The sequence below is a fragment of the Ciconia boyciana genome, chromosome 10, assembly GCF_034638445.1.
Source record: "Ciconia boyciana chromosome 10, ASM3463844v1, whole genome shotgun sequence".
Lineage (NCBI taxonomy): Eukaryota > Metazoa > Chordata > Aves > Ciconiiformes > Ciconiidae > Ciconia > Ciconia boyciana.
In genome coordinates, this window is record NC_132943.1 from 35,452,778 (window position 1) to 35,467,831 (window position 15,054).

Sequence of the window (15,054 nt, forward strand, 5' to 3'; positions counted from 1 at the left end):
TCAATGACAAGCTATCTCTTCTCCCACTAGTGCCTTACCTGACTTTGTGAAAAGAGTGAAGATGGGAGAGGAACTCGCATCTCATTTCCACCTTGCAGCAAAAAGAATGCATGGAGGGTTGGGGGATGGAAAGGGTACGTGAAGGAAAGTACACATACATCTACGGTGCAGTCACAGATTATATATATCCATCTCTTAATGATTACCTCTTTGTTGCCTCCCTAGCCATTCCCTCAAACACATGCTAACTTTTCCCCATACTTGCAGGGAGGGTAGAACACCTGCCACTGGAACAGCTCAGCCCCTCTTTCTGAGTATACAACCCTGTAAATCGTGATACAATCCTAGATGCCTAATCTGTTTTCAGATCATAATCATTTCAGATACTTTGGTGTGGAGCTACTGGTCTCTAATATTTTCTGGTGAGAAATTTATTCTGTTAATATTCACTTGTACATTTTCTGTTTTGAAGGTTGCTAATTAAGTTGCCAGAGCTAAACTACCAGATCAGAGTGAAAGCAACTATTGACAAGTAAGAAACTTCAAAGTTAAGATATTCTCTCTCTCCCTACAGAGACAACACAGGTTTTTTCAGTTGCTACCCTATCTGATTTAGAAGTTGCTCTAAAAAGGAAAAAAAAAAAACCCAAACCCAAAATAAAACAAAAAAACCCCAGCTAAAACATCAGGGTAATGCTTTTCTTTTTTTAATGTGGAAGACTTCTTTGTCTTTTTTAAAAAAAAAGCTGCTATTTCTAATTGATATTTTCAGATTGGAGGTAAGAAGTCCATTTAAGATTTGTTTCAAGACTTAGATAAAATTCATCAGTCTGAAATAGTAGCATCACACAAAAACTTAAATCAAAATGTATTGCATTTATGGGATAGTTAGCTTTGAAATAGCACTTATCTCTGCTTGTGTTAATAGGCCCGGTACCTTCAATGAAGCTGCTCCAAGTAGTACATGAAGCTTGCGCTTGAAAAGCTGCTGCTGTAATTAGTAACTATGGAGCTTAGAGAGTTTTACCCCTGCCTGAAATTAAGACTGCTACATAAACTCCTTCTTTCTAAGGGGTTTGGTACTTTGATACCCACGTATCATTCCAATGGCAGAAAAAAAGCTAGACAAAATACACTACTTGCATCTGGCCAGACGCAAAAGTCTAACTGGACAGTGCAAACTTCAGTTCTTTATTTTAAAAATTGCAGTTGTATTGGTAACACGAATTAACTTTAGCAAGGCAAAATCTACTGTCTCAAGACATGTTTCTCAGTGTGTATAGCTTACACATTTACTGATTCACAATCTGTTTCCTCCCCCTGCCCCTCTTCTATTTTAGGAATGTTTCAACTGTAAGGTAAGAAAATAAAATATCCGATTTCTTAATTTATCCAATACAATATTATTTGAGTACGTAAGTGTAATGTCCTCCATAGTAATCGTAGATTCGTTCTGTGTGGAACACACGTGAAAGCAATGAACATGGATGAATCTGCAAATGGAAGCCTGTCAGTAGAATTTCGACATTTGGTAAGTTTGACTGCTTTTTTCCTGTCGTGCACCTCTGGTAAAGAAATAAGAGATTCTTTAAAAACTGTGCAGGGAGAACTGTATTACTGTCAAGCCTACACTCATTTTCTTTTTCCTTATACAGAAAGTTTACACCTAGAACCTCTTTATCCCATCCCATTCCATACTTTATCCATTCCATAAAATAAGACTATATTTTTTCATAGAAATGACAAAGCAAATCCTAGTAATGCCAGAAAAGGAAAAGACTAATCATGCTGAATTACACAGCTTCTCAGAAACTGAGCTTTGTTAAAAAACCAACCAACCAACACACACAAAAAAACCCCAACAACAAAAAAACCCCCACACCATTGTCTCGGGGAAATATATAATTGAATGCTTTTGATCTGGTTGAAATTAATGCCTGGGATAACTGTCTTTTGAGAGACTATAGTACTGCTTCTGTAACTTCTCTAATATCCCAGGGAATCATGCTTTCTGACTAGACTCCCTCACCTATGGTATTTTTTTTGTTGTTTAACCACAAGTGTATCAGTGTAGCTTTGCAACAGGAGATGGAGATTGACGATCTTTAGTGCTTTTTTGTACGATATGCTTCGCAAGCACCCTAATTAATGCTTTGTTACATTAACTTAGTTTCTTTAAAAATTCTTTAAAGTTATCAAAAGACTATTCACTGAATAGACTTTTCAAGGCATAGTGTCAGAACCTTCATTACAGTGCATTTGTATATTGTAAACAACCTTATTATGCTAAGAACATTGGTTACAAGTGATGGTCTTTATATGCACTTCTATCTGTAGTTTCTTTGCCACATAAATACTGTTTTGCTTTATACAGCAACCCAAAGAAATGAAATCAAGTGCTGGAAGCAAAGGAAATGAGGTTTGTGCATTTATTTCACATGTTATTTTTAATTACTCTCACAAGTATTTCGGATTAGATTTTATTTAAATCAAAGAGCAACCATATGCTGTTAGATTTTGAAATATATTATCTTTATATTAAGTATAGGACCAATTATCACATGATAGTAGAAGTATGAGAACTTTTCAGAAGTAAGTACTTGGAAATTTTAATTACATACCTCAAATTTGCGTATAAAAAAGTTACAATAGAAAGTAGGAAGTAGTAATCTGAATGTGCGCGTTCCTCTTTGAGGCCGCCTTTTTGGTCATTTACCTTTTGAAAAAAATAAGCTTTTTGATTTTTTTAGCTGAAACAATTTTTCCTATAGGAATGGTTCTTTAAATATATATTCTGTTGGCCAAGCTTACAGCTGAAGTAAGGGTATAATTGTATCTGCATCAAAGAAGTCTGCTTGCCTCAACCAGGACCAAAAGCGTGCTTAGCTTACCAATACTCATCCGAATCTGGTCGTAGGTTCCCCTCTTGTGGTGACACTGTCCTGTGACATGTCAGCCCTAACAAACCAGCAGGTACTTTGCAGTACCCGCACTTCAGAGACCTGCACATGCCTCCTGGCATGTAAGGTGAAAAAGTAGTGCAAGGGCTTGCTTCCTAGCAGAGGAGCTTAAAATCTGTACATCCTTGCTTTGCGGAGAACAGAAATCAGAAGTATGAACGTCGGCGCTAATCCACGCCCAGAGCACCGTGCCCCTGTAACGTAGAGCGCTCCTTCCATTCCTGCGTTACCCTCCAGCACCCCTCACATCCAGACCACCAGTGCTTCTTCCCCTGCCCAGCTCCTCGCCATCCGCACAGCTCTACCCTCCGTCCTTCTTCTCAGCTCTGGCTTCCTACAAACCGTGATTCCCCTGAGCACCCCGGCTGTCACAGACAACATCAGAATCGCAGGCAAGAAAGTTACTGCCTTCGTTCATTCACCTTCTGCACCACTGGCAGGAGGGGAAAGGAGAGCCGCCCCGGCAGGATGTCCTCATCCAGCAACCGGAGGCAACAGGCAGGGAGGGGAAAGGCACGAGTACACACAAACTAGGGTGGCCATGGACCTTCACCATAAATTTAGCATTGCTATTTAACAGCAAAAATCTGCAGATAAATCTCTGACCGTAAGCAAGAGTCAGAAGCTCACAGCCAGCGATACAGTCTCTGCCAACGCTACCAGAACAGTTTGTGTCTCCCAAGGTAACTGAAGTGGTAAGATGCTTCTATGAATGCCACCTACTTACCTAGGAAGTGAGATAGCCTATACTGGTTTAAGGTATCTCCACACCAGCGTAACTTTTTTGCACAGTAGAAGCGCTGAGGGTAAAGTTGTACTGTCAAGTTTCAAAAAAAAAAATTTTTTTAAATAATAAAATCACTCACATCACAGCCCAAATAGATGTAGTTATACAAGCACAAAAGTTATTACAAGTAGTCTTCAAGGACAAAGCAAAAGTGGGATCAGCATGGAGAATTTTAACCAAAAACCTAAAGCAGAAGATACTTGTGCACGCTTCACATGGTGTTTCTGAACAGAATAACTCGCAACCTGATTAGCAAGACTGAAACTCAAGGTTTGTCTCCCAATTACTTTGCAACTTACAAAGTCATTTGCATCAAGACAAGCAAATGCAAAAATGTAGGTGTAAAAATGTTGGTGCTCTACTTTTGGTAGCATTTTACTCCCACTTTCACCCCTCGTGCCTTTATAACTATATAAAACATAGGGCTGTGGTGAATTAGGACAGCTGAGCTGTGACATGGCTCACTGCTAGCTGATTTCCTCAAACAGAGCTTCTCCTTGGTCAAATCACAGTCTGTGAAGTCATTATTAGCATGAACAAGTGTTTTTTTTATTAACAGCAACTATAATAATTTAAAAACTTGGTTTATTACAGGATGTTTAGTAAGCTGAGAGTGGAGTTGTTAAGTATGACTTGCCTTGTAAAAAAAAGCGGAAGCTCCCTGTATCTGAGATTTGTCCTTCCATGCAGATGTGCCTTTTCCCCTAGATGATTTTTCCATGAGAAAAATTTAAGTTTTTGCAAAATCATAATGGGGGAGAAGGGAGAAGGGGGGCTTCGCCAACCCTTTCAACTTCGTGTCAGCAATACGGGTTGAGCTGGATTGATTCTACCTGTATTAAAACATTTGGGCTCATTCGATGGACGAGTATTTCACGTAAAATCCTGCAGCTCTAAGCTGGGTTTTCCCTTTGCAAGGCAGATTTATTACTCAGATGCCTGAGGCTCTCCTGTGGTCTCAATCCCTCGTTTATACAGAATCTGTTGTTGCAGTGGCCTGTACATGTCCTGGAGGAGGTGCTCCATGGGAAAGATAAGGCCACGAGGCACTTTCCCAAGGAATAGTTTTGTTTTACATTGACTGAAAGCGGAGTATTTTAGTAAATGGAAGCATTTTGATTTGGGATTTTTGATTTTGTTTCTTTTTTTTAAAAGTCTGACAAAACAAGTATGTGACAGGGAGGGGAAAACCACCACCACCACCAAGAAAAAACAGGAAAAGGACAAACAGATTTTTATACTTTCACTTCTGAGGATGGAAATGTATTTCAAAATATCTGTTTCTCAAGGGGCAGAGATTTGGATCTTTACAGAGCTATGCTGGTTTGTAATCAAAACAGAACGCTCGTACTACAAGCTTTAATTAACAGATTTTCTTTTTTTTTCCCCATCCAAGAAAAGCTTGTTTTTTTAAAAAACAGATTTCCTTTGGATTAATGATTTAGGCCTCTGCTCCTTCAACTAGTAGCATCTAACTATACTTACAACAAACCTGTGTTCCTGGGTGAGGGCCTACTTGTCAGTAAAGCTGTGGCTTTTTGTTTTCTTTCTAGTTTGTTTCTCCTTGAAGTTGAACATCTCTGTTTAAGTTGGAATTATCAATCAGTAAAGAAACTTCATGAAAAGAAAAGTTGGAGACAATCTTTATCAGACACAAAAAATAATGTTAACTTTTTGTGTGCAAACCTGTGTTTGCACAGATTTCTAAAAGCACAGACTTCTAAAAGCACCGTTTCAGAAAAAGTTAAAAGCAAAAGTTAAAAGTATTGCTTTAACAATGTCAAGGGGGCTTTTTAGATTCATCAGAAAAAAACCCCAGACTTCTGGACTAATTTAATGTCAGAGTTTAACAAATGAATTATTTCCTTCACTTCCTTCTTTTCCTGTTCTATTTATATATTTGATACGTGTTTTCTTTCAAAGTTGTGTAATCTCAACAGTTGGATCACTAAAACAGTGTTAAATGCCAACCGTGCATTCACAGTTTTATAACCTACTTACTCCCTCAGGGCCCTCACATGGTGACCGAGGAACTGCACTCCATCAGCTTTGAAACACAGGTCTGCCTGTATGGATTGACTATAAACTTGGAAGTGAGTATTCTAGCCAGATTTTCTGGGGCAAGAATAAAAGGCATTTTCCAGCAGCTTATAGAAGAACAACCGTGTCGGGCCAGACCACAGGTCCATCTATCTTACATGCTGTCTTCAGCAATAACCATAAGCAGGCACAAGATTTCCAGAACTTCTGGACAGAAGTGTACGCTTTGGAAAGGAAGAGGGGGCTAAAAAACCAAAGCATAACACAGCATTAACACTTTTCCTCGGCAGTATTTACATACCGCATTCATTCTTTCCACCAGACCAGCTCTTTGCCTGTGGTGATGATTTCCAATGTCAGCCAACTACCCAACGCGTGGGCTTCTATTATTTGGTACAACCTGTCAACCAATGATCCTCAGGTAGGTCTTCAGTATGCAAGTACTAACTTTCTGCATTTTCACATTTCTATTATTTGGTTACCAAATATATTCATTATAAAAAGGCTGTGTTTCCCTCTTAAAGCGGCCTTATTTTCTTCGCGTACACTGTTATCAACATCATACTTTAATGTTGTTCGCTTTGTCTTTTGTTCCCTGCCCAGATATAAAAGCATATGCACGCTTAGCCTTCCTTTTTGTAGCCTAAAGTAGTAGTTCATAAACTAAGGAGAGGTGATAGCTGTTCTCCACAACTTTTCTAGTTTGAATTGGTCTTTTTTTGGATGCGGTTGACCATAACTGTACATGGTACAAAATAATTCAACTAGTACAATTCAAAACTGTCAAAGTAGGTGTATAGGTGGATCTGTAGTGTACTTAAGTGCTGCTTTCCCTCATGCATTTTATAGGAGCTAGTGCTTTCTATGGAGAAGATTATAAGTGTCAAGTAGCACCTTCTAGTGGCTCTAACCGTGAGCAAAAGCAGAAGCATTCTTTCTCAGGCTCCAGCTGGCTCAGCACATATTTTAGATTCAGTGACTGTTCCTGTTATTTACAGATTGTAGAATAGTGCTGTCAATAGCTCTCAGGCTTTCAGTCGGGGATTAGTGGCGGTCACATAGGTGTTTGGAGGAGAGAAAGGGTAAGACAGTTTACCATGGAGGACGCTTAAGAATGATGGCTGACCAGCAGCCTGGACTTCATTACCACTCAGTGATACTCCAAAGAGTTTCTGCACAGTCTTCAGCATGTTCATTACATGTACAGTCTGGAAACCAAATGAAAAACTAAGATGGGCCAAACGATTCAACAACATATCACTATATGAGTATGTAACAGTTTAAGATTTCCACGCACCAAACATATTATAGTGAGAATATCTGCATTTATTGGGCAGGATTTAAGCGTATTTTCACTGTCTTAACATACGATACTATCAGAAGCATCGCAAGGTATTTTATCACCCAAGACGCGCACACGGACTCTCGCTCTCTCTAGGAGTCTCCCCCTACAACTCTGCTCAGGCGCCCGAGTGGACCTTGCTGGGTGGCTGCAGGTGGGAAGGCCAGCATATATTTGCCCCAGTATATTCCCCCCCACCCCGCACACCTCATTTTTAAGACTTCCAGATTCTGTTCAAGTACTTGCAGCCTTCTTTTACACCTGCAGTGTATTTCATGGTTGCTAACTGTCTAAACAAAGTACTAATTCTGTTGCAGAATTTGTCTTTCTTCAGCAATCCCCCTGCTGCCACTTTAAGTCAGCTCTTAGAAGTACTGAGCTGGCAGTTTTCATCCTATGTCGGTCGTGGACTCAATTCTGAGCAGCTCAACATGCTGGCAGAGAAACTTATGGGTACGTGTGTAGAAACATAGAGATTTTATTTGCTTTTGGACTGTTATATTTGATAGTTACAGGTAATGACTTTAAGCATGACCTCCACTTCCAGAGCTGACTTCAAAAATGCTACAATGACATTTTTTTCTTTAAAGAAAAGCACGCGTCAGCTTATTCTTACCACAAAGTGATTCAACTTCTGAACTTCCAGGCTGCTAAATGGAAGAAAGAGGGCATCAGAGTCACACTGAACTGTGATGTTATTTTGTTTCCTTAGCAAGTAATTATCTCATGCATCTGAAATCAAAAGGAAGTCTTTTTGCTTGCTTATGGGGTTTGGTTTGGGTTTTGTTTCATTTTAAGTACTTCTCCTTGTGGGTCTGTTTAGTTCTGGGACCCATCCTTCACTGGTGACAGCATAGCAAAGAGGCCCTGTAACTTCAGCGAGATGAACTATTGAACACTTTGATCTGACTGTCCCCCAGAAGGGAGAGGCCTTAGGGAAAGCTGGCAGGAGAAAAGAAAGCTTTATCTTTTTCTGGAGAAGAAACAATTATAAAATATATTGTGAGCTGTAAGAAACTCCAAGCTGAGGGTGTAACGATACCTGTACTGTCGGGCAAGAACAGAAGCATTTGTCAAAGACTGGGGGGATTCTTTACTTTTATTGCTTTCAAAGGTGGGAAGCGAAGACTGGTTTCCCTGGGTAACCGTCACTTTTCCTGATGGTTTCTTGGAGATTTCTTGCTTAGTGGAGGTAGTGGAGTTGAGAGGTGCCATTGTAAATCAGCAAGAATCATAAGAAAGAAAAAATAAATTGTCTTAAAATATGGAAGCTCAAGATAGAGTGAAGGCCAAGAGAAGTAACACTTGGGCTAAAAACTGAAACTGAGCACACAGTGTTGCAGAAACAAAGTCCCAGACTACTTTAGGCAAATATTCCCAAAACTACCATTATCAGCTGCTTCAAAAGGATACAGAAAAACTGATCTACAACCCCTGAGCATGCCCCTCTCAAGCCCTCTCTAAGTCTGGATGTACTGTATTCCCCGCTCCTGCCCCCCAACTATACAGATATCAACCTATATCTATTTCAAAACTTCAGAAAAATAGACTCACTGTTTGGTTTTTATTTTGCTCTCAGGACAACAAGTCAGTTACAATGATTATCAGCTATCCTGGGCAAAGTTCTGCAAGGTACGGTTCTGAAAGTAAAACTAGACTCTTCTTTCTCTTAACACCCACATACATGCCTAACTCTGTCTCTCTGATGCTACTGACGAGATTCCCACTTGCCATATGTGGGACTTGTAGCCCAGCACAATCACATTCATTGCAAAAAATAAATAGGAAAATAATATTTCCAGGAGTTTAAAGCTTGGGCTAAGAGATCTGCTTAGTTACATTGCTACAGAGATCAGAATCTGTCATTATAGTGTGCCCCCTCTATTTCTGTAAATTATCAATAGACTGTGCTACCAAAGCATACATTTTTCATAAAGCATACAGTAATTTTTTTCATATGCTCAGTTATGACAAATTATTTCAAGTTAGTCAATATATTCAGTAACTTTGATGAGGAACGGAAAAGTTACTGAGAAAGAAGGGTAAACCCTTTTTATTCATATTAACTACATTATTTAAACACATATAGAGCGTTGGAAGGAAGTTGAACTTCCTCCTCATCATTTTTCTCAAAATGTAATTTCATAACCACGAAGAAACAAAAAATGTGATTTTTTTTTTTTCTTGAAAAATGAGGTACTTCCAATGCATATCTTAAAAATCGATTGTTTTTATGTCAGGCTGAGAGAGAGACATTACTCAAAACAGCAGTTCAGATTTGTCATTCTCACTTGAACAAACTAGATTATTCTTAAGAAACTGAGATAGCCATGTCATGTGGATGTTGGGTAACAACACTCTCACAATTCTCTTCTTGTGTGTGTTGTTTTTGTTTGTTTTGTGTTTTGGTTTTTTGTTGTTGTTGTGTTGGTTTTTTTTTTAACCATTAGGAACATTTGCCTGGAAAGTCTTTTACCTTTTGGGTTTGGCTTGAAGCCATCCTGGACTTAATTAAAAAACACATTCTTCCTCTGTGGATTGATGGGTGAGCAACAAGGAAGCTGCTGTATATTGATCTCTCTCTGCTTTGTCTTTTTTCTTTACTAATCTCCACTTTAGCTATGCAGAAGAGAATTTGCAAAGAGTTTAATACTTCTGTCTCCCTCTTCCCATTTATAACTTTTGGAAATTTTTGCCAAAAGGGAACACCATTGAATCTCTTAGAAATGCAGGTTTAGATCTGTTTATCAGTTCTGTCAGTGTACAGTCAAGTACTGTGATAAATTTCATCATGTTTCATAGTACTTTGAGCTCAATGCCATACTCCACATGTAACTCACGTGAAGCTTTTGTCATAGTTTCAAGACGTGTTAAAGCTTTTGTAATCAGGCTTTGAACACCTGTATAAAGTTTGCCCAGATGCATTGCACAAATTGAAGTCTGTATTTTTTTTTCCAAAAGCAAACCCATGATTTCCTGTTACACTTCAGGTACGTAATGGGATTTGTAAGCAAAGAGAAGGAACGAATTTTGCTCAAAGACAAGACACCAGGAACATTTTTATTAAGGTTTAGTGAAAGCAATCTGGGTGGAATTACCTTTACTTGGGTGGATCAGTTAGAAAATGGTAAGTATAATTTTAAAAAAATAACATAAACCTCAAACACTGCAATACACCTGTAATGCAGGAGCCACGGTTTCTTTGGTTTAAAGTAAAATTCACGTGTATCATGCCTTAGAATGGTTTTGGGCAAGATACAAGTATCATTTTACTGAAACACAAACCAAAACTCTGAAAGTCTCCCTCTCAGTTCTTTATATTAACTATATAAGTTCATTAGGAGGTGTGCCTGCTTACTGCAGGCTTTAAATTTGTTTCCACCTGTGCAGAAAGTATAACTTGAAAGATACTAACATTGGTACGAACAGGTAAAACCCACGCCTGTGTAAACCGCAAAAGAAAGGCAAAAATACATTCTAACTGCAGATGCTGATCTACCGGTTATTGGCGGTTACGGTACCTTTGTATTTTTACAGGAGACGTAACATTTCATTCAGTGGAACCCTATAACAAAGGTCGCTTATCTGCACTGCCTTTTGCTGACATACTGCGCGATTACAAAGTTATTATGGCAGACAACGTTCCTGAAAACCCTCTGAAGTATCTGTATCCAGACATTCCCAAAGATAAGGCCTTTGGCAAACACTACAGCTGTCAGCCAAATGAAGGTTGGGCTCCATTTCTGTATTTAGCCTTTCTGCACAGCAGCTGCAAAGTCAAGAGGCAATTTGAGGAATGGGGGGGAGGAGGAAGGGAACAGATTAAGATGCCTCCTTTCATCGGCATGATTAAAGGCAGAGAACGGTTTTAGCATGTGTCTATTCATTTAGACGGCTTCATTTTGTAAATGTATCCCTGGTCTCAGAGGTTACATTAGAGGCAATGACAACAATGTTTAAAAGAAGCTAAGAAATAGATCTTAGGGTAGAAAGAGTAAAAAAAAAAATAAATATTTTTTTCCTGACCAATGCATTACAAAATTCAGTGCTTGGGTGTTCAAAGGAGACAAAACTGAAAAGTCATCCTGCTTATCAGCTTCATAATTGTGTTACACTGTAGCATGCTGTCTCTGTAATTTCAGGGAAATTCTGTATTTTCCAAACAGCTTGGAAGACCTGCTTTATTCCAGCAGTATAACCCCTGGCAACTGCACTGGAAAATACAAAAAGTCTAGACAAGAATGGCTCCAAATATGCTCAGGCCCATGCTCTTTCTTGTCAAGTTACAAATCAGGCCATTTTTAGGTCAGCTCTCTCTCTCTCAAAAAAAGCCCTCGAAGCCTTGATTATTTTTAAGAGATAATACATATTCTTCTGGACTTTCAGTATAAAAGGTTACAATTCCATTTGAATTCAAATTCCTACTCAAAAATATTTGGAGGCTACAAATGTTTTTTCTCTTCATTTTAATTCAGTGGACTTTGCCTAATGCTCCAATCCTCTAAAAATGTATGTATATGCTTAATTTCATGCAAAAGACATTGCTGAAGCTGTATCTGTAGAGATAGAGCTCCACGCAAGCATTTGCAGAACGGAAATCTAGAGGCTCAGAAGTACCAAGCTTGTAAAGTTACAGTATATTTGTTTTTGAAGCCCTAACGAGATCTCTTTAATCAGTTACTGTTTTATATTCTGAGATGACTATTCATATCAATTACGTGACTAAGACCTGAAGTCAAAGACTAATCTCAGGAATTCCCCTAATTTTTATGGCTGCTTATTTAAGCATGAATAGGGACATATATTTTTTAATATGTTATGGCCTGCAGCATGTAAAGCAGATAATCAATTTCAAATAAATGATAAAATTCCTAGGCAATATTTAATTTCTCTATTATTTATTTTTAGTCTCAAAGCCCTCAGATGGAGGAGGCAAAGGTTATGTTCCTTCTGTATTTATACCAGTCTCCAAAATGTAAGTATCCTTACAAATGTATTACACCTCAAATATTATTTTTATTAAATTTACATACTGTTTCAAAGTTTTCCCTGCCTCCCTTCCCCACTCAAATAGTTTGGGATGGCAACACGTGGCATGTTGTTATTTGGCCAAGGACTGCTAAAGACAAGAAAGGGAAGTAAAGAACTTCAGTTCTACAGTGCTTTTCCCATCCATGTGGCGAAATATTTGTAAAAATTGAATGCAGACTTTACAGTACTCTGATCTACTTATCTTTCACTGTCTCCTTTTTCTCTCCAGCAGCTGATATTAGAGTCGGGTTTATCCTCTCTTCCCTTGGTCCTATCTACTACATTTTTAAACTTATACCAGCTTGTTGGCATGTCCTTAACAGGGCCATCAGCAAGCCCGACTTCAGGCTTAACTACCTTAATAAGCATTCACCATGCTCCACTGCTATGCATCAAGTTAGAGGGATTTAGGTTGCTTTTAAGATTATTTTTGTGGTTTTTGTTTTTTTTTTTTTAAGCTTAAATGATTCTACAGATCCACATTCTCCATCAGATCTTCTTCCAATGTCTCCAAGTGTTTATGCTGTGCTGAGAGAACACCTGAGTCCCACAGTGATCGAAAATGCCGTATGTTTTAAACTTTTCCATTCATAAGTTAATACTAAGAAAATGGGCTGGTTATGAAAAGGCTGCTTGTACAATCAGGAAAAAATTAGAGCTTTCTCATCACTTGCTGTATTGCATTCTGAAACAATGGTGCAGACATTTCCTATTCGAAATGGGACAGGATGCTGCAAGCATACTTGGAAGCACTGTGTTAACAGGGAATTGTCTGACACGCTGGCCAGTGAACCGTGAATGTCATAACTGAAAGATCTCAGAGTTCTTGCACAAACGAAGCCTTTACACTGACAAATACATAATGATTACACTAGTTCTGTAGCTAGCACAAAGGACTTGACTTGCTCAGGGAAGCTGCACAAGAAATGTTAAAATTTCCAATTTGGCAAACATGCACAACTTTTCAGTGCTGCAAGTTTCTACATGGGATACCAAAGCGAGAAATTAAGAGTCAGCTAAAACGTTTTTAGCAAATAAAACTAATATTCACTAAGTATCTAGAAAATTTGGGAAATTACTGTACCAATGTCCTGTTAAAAATATTTTCCTCTTTTACTTACTGACTAGAAATTGTGTTGTGAATTGTCATGGCTTAGAGTACTTAGAGCACTGATGTATACCCACTGGGGATTTGTCCAGCAGACTTCTATGAGGAAACACAGCAGTGGTTTGGCTTTAACAGCTTTAAAACAAAACCTCCTTTTTAATACTAGCTCTTAGTTCTCTGTATGTTCAATGATCTATGATCTTAAAATGGTTATGTATTTAAAAGCCTGTCAACTCTCCTTCACATGCCTCTCTGTAAACACTCCTCCTCACCCACAAATGGAACAAAACTAAACCAGAATCCTGACTGTCGATGATTGGAAGCACAGTTAAACTTTATATACAAATAGAGGAGTTCTTTAACATACACCAAGCTGAAGATCTGTTCAAGAGCAAAATATGTTTTTTTGCTTCTTCACGTTTTTCTCTGATAGCGCTCATGATAAACTAGTTCTTCAGCTAACACTGAAATACTAGCCTGAATGAAAATTCTAGGTTAAAACCTCTAGGTAGGTTAAAACCTACCACACCCAATCTGAGACACGTTCCCACTCATTTGTTGTTTGGTTTATACATGTGAAAACAGCTCTGACCTTCTAAACTGCACTTGTGAACTATGTATGCATTTGCATTTCCCAAAGTTTCAGCAGTGAAAAGAATAGTTGGCTTCACTTTTGTTTATCATCAGACTCCAAACGTTTTTGGTTTCTTTTAGCATGCATAGTAATTCTCAAACCAGCTCTGTCCAGAGCTTCCAAACCAGCTGCGACCATTACCATCTTTTGGGGTCACACCCACGCAAAAAGAATGTGTTCGGTGATTAATTGGCAGGATCAAATACAATCATGCTGCAGTTTTTAAGGGTACTAGAGAAGGGGTTCAGTGCTGCAAGACGGTAGGTGGATTTCTGGAGGCTCTTGCTAGAAATGTTTTCAAGTTCTGCTAGAAATTAGGGGAGAAAATAGTTTTGGAAGTTTTTAAAGAATTCTTTCCTTTTTCCGTTCTATTTATCTTGCTAAATGGGAATGAGGAAAATACGGAATTTTTTTCTTTATCATCCCAAATTCACACACTATAATCTACCCTGGGGAAGAGCTGGCTAAGTACAGTAAGCAGACAATCTGCATTATTAAAGCAACAGTTTTCCTCCATGAGATGGCAATAAAAAGCACCGTCTGAGATGCAGAGAACGAGTGAAATCTGCAGCAGGACAAAATATCCTACAACTCAGTCACTCAGTCTTAGCAAGAAATATTTTCCGCAGTCCTGCTGAATTCCCTTTTATTTCCCCCTCTCCAGATTCCCCTACCCATCGGGAAAACAAAGACTCCAGTAAAACCCCACTATACATATCCATAGGCTGCAAGAACCACAAAAGTTCATATAAAAATATATATAATTTTTATTGCAACTATTTCGCACAGAGTGTTTTCTAATGAGCATTCCTATATTTTCTAAAGAACTAGAAACAGGCTCCTCAGATCCCTACTAGTTTGTATTACATTGTCAAAATGACACTGCAGTTACCTTGAGCCAGAGAAAGTTTCATCTGCAGTTACTTCTGAATGAACAGCAGTAACTGCCGTGAGACTAATCATTTTCTTCTTTTCTTCTAGCTGAGTTCTCCTTACTCAACTGACTGAAGTTCACGCACTGGAAAAATTAGTAATCGTGTGAACACTGGATGGGTTAAAGATGCAGTACATTTTTTTTTTCGCCATCTTTGTAAATCAGCATTTCCTGGAAACCATTATGATGTTATTCTTGGGCCTCTTTCTGTTATCAAT

At 38.5% G+C, this 15,054-nt stretch overlaps 1 protein-coding gene across 2 annotated transcripts in view; it reads left to right on the forward strand.

Annotated features, from left to right (window-relative positions):
- The window catches only part of STAT4 (signal transducer and activator of transcription 4), a 41,590-nt gene extending 26,567 nt beyond the window's left edge, over positions 1 to 15,023 (forward strand). For both annotated transcript variants that reach the window (XM_072873888.1, XM_072873887.1), the window contains exons 11-24: positions 473 to 532; positions 1,341 to 1,358; positions 1,438 to 1,531; positions 2,375 to 2,419; positions 5,757 to 5,840; positions 6,110 to 6,208; positions 7,447 to 7,582; positions 8,709 to 8,761; positions 9,580 to 9,674; positions 10,120 to 10,256; positions 10,667 to 10,858; positions 12,038 to 12,104; positions 12,619 to 12,727; positions 14,884 to 15,023. In XM_072873888.1, coding sequence (XP_072729989.1) covers positions 473 to 532; positions 1,341 to 1,358; positions 1,438 to 1,531; positions 2,375 to 2,419; positions 5,757 to 5,840; positions 6,110 to 6,208; positions 7,447 to 7,582; positions 8,709 to 8,761; positions 9,580 to 9,674; positions 10,120 to 10,256; positions 10,667 to 10,858; positions 12,038 to 12,104; positions 12,619 to 12,727; positions 14,884 to 14,910 — 1,216 coding nt within the window. In that variant the 3' untranslated portion in view covers positions 14,911 to 15,023. The remainder of the gene's footprint in view (positions 1 to 472; positions 533 to 1,340; positions 1,359 to 1,437; positions 1,532 to 2,374; positions 2,420 to 5,756; positions 5,841 to 6,109; positions 6,209 to 7,446; positions 7,583 to 8,708; positions 8,762 to 9,579; positions 9,675 to 10,119; positions 10,257 to 10,666; positions 10,859 to 12,037; positions 12,105 to 12,618; positions 12,728 to 14,883) is intronic.
- The last annotated feature ends 31 nt before the right edge of the window (positions 15,024 to 15,054 follow it).